The sequence below is a fragment of the Quercus robur genome, chromosome 7 (genome assembly GCF_932294415.1).
Source record: "Quercus robur chromosome 7, dhQueRobu3.1, whole genome shotgun sequence".
NCBI classification, from domain to species: domain Eukaryota; kingdom Viridiplantae; phylum Streptophyta; class Magnoliopsida; order Fagales; family Fagaceae; genus Quercus; species Quercus robur.
The window spans coordinates 31,534,551-31,540,785 of record NC_065540.1 but is presented as its reverse complement, the minus strand read 5'-3'; the positions used below and the strand labels follow the sequence as shown (position 1 = coordinate 31,540,785).

Genomic DNA, 6,235 nt, shown 5'->3' with positions numbered 1-6,235 from the left:
CATCGCGCTCGCTTTCTTCTTCGCGCTCGCTTTCAACACGATCGGGTGGACCGACAGGGCCAAGGCGGCGATCGTGCCTGGGTTGGTGTCGTTGATTGTTGGGGTGATTTGTAATGGGTCCGGCGTGGGGCCGTGGTTGTTTGGGGTGATTTTGTAATGGATTTGTGTCGTTGATTGTTTGGGTCGTGGTGGTGCAGTGGCGGCGTGGGGCCGTGGTTGTGGCTGGGTGTTGATCAATCAAAGATCTCTCTCTGCCTCCAAATCAAAACAGAGCAAGAAAAACATCCAAAACCTTAAAATTTTTCAATAATGGCAGAGATTAACGGCTGTGGTGGGTTTGTTTTGAATTGTGTTTTGGGTTGTGGAGGAATAGGTGGCTGTGTAGTGGTGGCTGTTGGTTGTTTGCAGTGGCTGTAGATTGTGTTTAATGCGTAGGAAATATTATTTTATTATGTAGGAAATATTATTTTAATGTATAGAATTGTATGATAAAACATCTGATAAATGGGATGTTGTAAAATGGTGTGGTAAAATAATAAAGTAGGTCTTTGATGTTGTAAAATGGCATAATTTTTGCCACATCTGCTGTGGATGCTCTAACAATGCAACACCTCTCTTGGTCTACTTATTAGCTCAATTCAGTTCAAGTTCATTTCTCTAAATAAGCAAAGTATAAAGGAGACTTATTAGCAAAAATAAAAAGTATAAAAGGAGATTTCGATATGAACGTGTCAGTGTCTTCTGTCAAGGCCAGCAATATGGTCCAACTACCCACTTGTAGGCACAGACAAACATCCAAAAGAGTTAAAGTGGCCATGGCAGTCAAATAAATGAATAAATAGAAAAGTAGCTTAGTCAAATGCAAAAACTAATAATGACATTTCATTTTTTTCTTCCAATGCTTGAATGGATATTGGGGGGGCAGAGCCCAAAAATACAATATTTGAAAAAAAAAAAAAAATTGCTCTCAAACCATATTTTAGGCCCTCTAAATATTTCATCACACAGTTATTCAAACAATTAAAACATGAATTTCCTTCAGAGCCAGAGGTTCAAACTCCCAACTCTTAAATGATTCACTTGGCACTAGCAAGCTGGGTGCGAAGGAGCTTGGCTGCAGCAACCATGTTTTTAAGAGCTGGCTTCACCTCGGTGTACTTGCGAGTCTTGAGTCCACAGTCAGGGTTAACCCATAAGATGTTTGTCTCAAGCACAGCAAGCATCTTGTTGATCCGGTCAGCAATCTCTTCAGTTGATGGTATTCTAGGGGAGTGGATGTCATAGACACCAGGGCCAATTCCAGCACCGTACTTGACTCCCTCACGGAAGACCGAAAGAAGCTTCTCATCAGAACGAGAATTCTCAATGGTGATCACATCAGCATCCATGTCGATAATTGAGTGAATGATGTCATTGAAGTTGGAGTAGCACATGTGGGTGTGGATCTGTTGATTGTTGAAAGATGAGAATAAAGAAAAAAATTGAAGCAACTGAAAAAGAATGAAACATAAAGCTAAACTTCAAGGTGTTTTAAGTAGGAAGTGAAAAGGGAATAAACCTGGGTAGTGTCGACGACACCGCAGTTAGTGATCCTGAAGGAGTGAACAGCCCAGTCCAAGTAGAAAGCTTGCTCGGATTTCCTAAGAGGCAACCCCTCTCTCAAAGCAGCCTCATCAATTTGGATAACATTAATACCAGCTTTCTCAAGATCCTCCACTTCGTCCTTGATGGACAATGCAATTTGATAGCAAGTCTCATGTCTGACAACAGGAATTATATGTAGTGTTAGTCTTAAAAAAACAGATCAATCAACAGAAGTAGCTTGTTCTGTCCTTTTTATCTCTTTTTGGTATTCTATTATTTTTATACCTTGGCTGGTCATTTCGAACAAAGGACCAGTTGAGAATGGTGACAGGGCCAGTAAGCATTCCCTTCATAGGGCGAGCAGTCATGCTCTGAGCGGCAGAGGACCAGAAGACAGTCATTGGGTTGGGACGGCTCACATCACCATAGATAATGGGTGGCTTCACACAGCGAGATCCATAAGATTGCACCCACCCATTGACAGTAAAGGCAAAACCAGACAGCTGCTCCCCGAAATACTCAACCATATCATTCCTCTGTAATGAAAATTTTCCACAATTAGTGGGAGCTACTCATACAAAGATAAAAGGTAACCTAGACAGATACAGTGCTCTTTAATATTTTAAATTTTAGGAAAGCATTAGATATATCCTACTGCTGATCTTCAAATAAACAGATATTAATATAGGGAATCACACCTCAGGCTCTCCATGAACCAGAACATCAATATCAAGTTCTTCTTGGAGCTTGACAACTTTGTTAATTTCCTCCTTAATGGCCTTAACATATTCATCCTCAGAGATTCTATAGAGAACAGCATGATCAGGGACTATATTAGATAAACATTCAAAACTCACATGCTGAGCAAAACAAATAGAATTGTCACTTCACTCACTTCTTTGCCTTGTACTCACGACGGACCCTTCTGAGTTCAATGGTCTGAGGGAAGGAACCAATGGTGGTGGTAGGGAGAATTGGAAGGTTGAGCTTCTTCTGCTGAGCATCCAGTCTGGCGCTCACATTTGTAGCACGGCGGTGGTCAGAACCCTTCAAAGCAGCAGCCTGAGGAATCAAGAAATTAAGTCATCAGTAAGCACATATACATACAGCATATCCACTTGAAAGGCAGAAAAAATGAAGAATGAGGCACTCACGGCTTTCTGAACGGATTCATTTGTCACCCTTGGAGAGGATTTCCTTGATGCCTGAGCTGCAGCATTATCAGAGAAGAATGCCTGAAAATGAAACCACAAAGAGTGAGTATGTGGCATTCATATCAACTTAAGCAACAAGAACAATTAAACACAAAAACAATTTCCTTCAAGGTGGTTTACAAGATTTCTCCCAGAAGTTCAAGCAAAAATCTAAACTAATTTTCAAGCAGACAATGCTGCTTCCCCGAAGTCCAAGATTTGCAAATCCGCTTATCAAACTTCACTATTATCCTCATTACTGACTAGGAACCAACCACCACAATGGATCTAGTAATTTCAGTACACACACACACAGAGGTGACTTACATCATCCTTGTGACCAGCCAGGGCCTTAGCCAATGCATTCACTTCAACAACTTTCTGTGCTGCAAAAGCAAGCCATGACTTGATTTCCTTGTCCAACTTAGTCTCATTAACTAGATCAACAGCGGTATGGAGAAGCGAGCAGGAGGTAGAGACCACTAGTTTATCTGCACAGAAAAAAGGAAAGAAGAAAAAAATAAAGAACTACATATAATGAAAACATCTATCACCATGGACAACAAGACATAAAACATTTGTACCTTTGCCCACAATGCCTTCAAGAGCATGCAATGTGCTAAGAGAAGCAGCAAGATCATTGGCCCAAATATTCCTTCCATCAACGACTCCAGCAAAGAGGTATTTTCCCTTGGGGAATTCAGCCTTGATCAAATCAAGGGTCTTAGTACCACGAACCAAATCAAATCCAAAAGCAGTGACACCCTTCAAAGCAGTTAGTGTCTTGAATGCCTCAGCAGGAATATCAGCAAAGTAGGTCTCAATGAGAACATTCAATCCAGATAAAGATGATTCTAGCTCAGAGTAGGCATCAGTGAATGCTTTCAATTTGTGAGAATCAAGATCCAATACAATGGTGGGCTCATCAAACTGAATCCAGGAAGCACCAGCTGCTTTAAGCTCAGAGATCACTTCCCTGAAGAAATATTCATCGATGCAACAATGAATTAGAAAATTCAGATCATTTAGATCCGGAATAAACGACATAGATGGTAAGTTTAAAAAATCTCACTTGTAGATAGGAAGGATTTTTTCCAGAAGGGAGAGGAGAGAGAAGTTCTTATCAACACCCTTTGCAGGTTTAGACAGCAACAAGTAGGACACAGGGCCAACAAGGACTGGAACAGTATCTACTCCAAGCTGCATGAGACACAAAGGGAGTGGAACTCAATATACGGCATATATTAATAAGTTGATTCACAGGTAAAGAAAATTGAAAGGAATAACTTGTAATTACGATCAGGGCCTGGTACTATTACTATAGAAGGAGGATATATGACAAGAAACCATCACGATGCTTGCATTGCTAGGTTTAACTTCTAGTTTCTATACATGTATGCCATATCAATTTCAAACCATTATCAACATTTTTTTTATTGGTAAGCTACACACACGAACCCATAACCTCAGCATCCACCCACACTTGTGAGAATTGGAAGAGCAATTTGGGTTCAAGTCATCATATGGACATATTTGACATTCAAAAAAAAAAAAAAAACCTCACTGCTATGGACACATTTACCAAAGCAGCTACATATACACACCCAGAGCCGATATATAAATTAATTGACAAAATATTACCAATATTAGAAGTCTAATGGATGGAAGGAAGAAGGACCGAAGTAAAATAATGTTTGCTAAAAATAAACTAATTTTGTGCTAAATCTACTCTTCTTTACTTTCAGTCCCTCCCTCCCTCCCTCTTAATCCAACTAACCATAAATGATAAACTAATAAAAGAAAATAGAAAAGAAACATACCGCCTTAGCCTCCTTGTATTCAGAAACTGCCTTGTGAGAAGCATAAGAGAAGTTAACATCAGGTCCCAATTCAGGGACAATGAAATGGCTGGATGGATCAACAAAATAACAATAGTTCAATAAAAAATAAAAAAAAGTTAGTAGTTGCGGTGGAAGGAAGGAAAGTGACTTACTAGTTGGTGTCGAACCACTTGGTCATTTCCATAGCCGGAACAGAGGCATTTCCTCTGGCCATGGAGAAGTAGGTGTCGAATCCAATTTCACCACCATTCCAACCGTATCTTGGTGGAACAGCGCCAAGCATTGCGGTGGTGTCAAGCACCTGATCGTAGTAAGCGAAAGTGTTGCTAGGGATGTACTTGATCCCGGCATCAGCCATCTGCTTCCAGATTGATGACCTCAAATCTGCACTCACCTTCTGCAATTCCTCAGCACTGCTCTTTCCATCCCAGAACGATTCCAATGCAAACTTCAGCTCTCTCTTCGGGCCCATGCGAGGGTATCCAACAATATGTGATGCCATTGTTCGTTCTAAAATCAAATAAACAAAATTAATTTAAAAAAAAATGCTTAGTACTGCGATTCCTGGATCTGTTTAAGAAAAAACTAATCAATTCAATTCTTTCAGATCTATATCTAATACACTGGTTGGTTTCAATTTCAATTATGTATGTTTTGCCCAGATCTAAACCTAATATCTGAAATCCAGGTCAGATCTAATGTGAATAGCAAAGACCAATTCTAGATCCGGAGGATAAATATGGTTCAGAACACTGCTTTCTTATAACCAAAACTAGATCCGCCGTGATCCTAGCTAATACTAATTGAGAGATGTGTGTGTTTGTGGTAAGGTCCTATATATATATATATATATATATATATAAATGGGACTCACAAACTCACTCACCAATAGATCTCTCAAACAAAACAAAACAAAACAAAAAAACAGAAAGAAAGCAAGGAAGTGTTTTTAGATTTGAGTTTATAGAGACATCATCGTCGTCGTCGTTGTCTTTTTTATGTTTTAGAGAAGCAACTAAACTAAAAAGAAAGAAATAAAAACAGGGTGTTGCACGGACAGGCAGCAACCAAAAAAGCATACCTTTCGGATCTCAGATTATTATTATTATTATTATTTTTAAAATTTTTGAGAACGAACGAACGAACAAACGAACGAGGGAGGAAGGAGTCTTTGCCGAGCTTGGAGCAGAGCAGAGAAGCGCGAGTTGAATGGAGAGTATTTGGGTCCTATTTATAGCCCAAACTACTGTGCTGGCAGGCGTTCAGATTCAGTAGATCTCATTTGGCCCGCTTTTCTATGAATTTCTACTTTTTTAACTATTGTTTTTTCTCTCTCTTATTTTCAGTATCTTTACTCGCTCTTGTGGCGCGTGTGACGGTTTTGAACTGGTGTTAACTTTGCAACTTCAAAACTTTGCTCAGTTCGTTTCACATTTTCTAGGAAATTTTTTAAAAACTATTTCCTAGCAAAGCTATTTCATTTTCTTACGTTTGTTAACTACTTTTGAAACGAGTAATAGGAAAATTATTTCTTAACTTCACTTATTTCCGCTCTGTTTGTTTTGATGTTTCCCATTTTACTATGTTTGTTTTACAGTAAAATATTTAGTCAAAAGT

General features: G+C 39.3%; 1 protein-coding gene across 1 annotated transcript; it reads right to left on the bottom strand.

Moving 5' to 3' along the window:
• Window positions 1–860: 860 nt before the first annotated feature.
• On the bottom strand, window positions 861–5,856 carry LOC126693104 (5-methyltetrahydropteroyltriglutamate--homocysteine methyltransferase). Its single transcript, XM_050388977.1, has 12 exons — window positions 5,700–5,856; window positions 4,771–5,128; window positions 4,598–4,685; window positions 3,850–3,977; window positions 3,362–3,753; window positions 3,105–3,268; window positions 2,739–2,819; window positions 2,480–2,646; window positions 2,283–2,388; window positions 1,870–2,120; window positions 1,559–1,760; window positions 861–1,445 (listed from the first exon to the last, which is right to left on the bottom strand). The coding sequence occupies exons 2-12, from the start codon at window positions 5,118–5,120 to the stop codon at window positions 1,077–1,079; spliced, it is 2,298 nt and encodes a 765-aa protein (XP_050244934.1). The 5' UTR covers window positions 5,121–5,128; window positions 5,700–5,856; the 3' UTR covers window positions 861–1,076.
• Window positions 5,857–6,235: the final 379 nt, after the last annotated feature.

Bases quoted from the DNA above. Each gene is read 5' to 3' on its own strand.
- LOC126693104 (XM_050388977.1), bottom strand. From the start codon at position 5,120: ATGGCATCACATATTGTTGGATACCCTCGCATGGGCCCGAAGAGAGAG. The intron at 2,820-3,104 runs GTAAGTCACCTC...TTTCATTTTCAG, and splicing joins TGGCTGGTCACAAGGATGAT to GCATTCTTCTCTGATAATGC. The intron at 1,446-1,558 runs GTTTATTCCCTT...AACAATCAACAG, and splicing joins GTGTCGTCGACACTACCCAG to ATCCACACCCACATGTGCTA.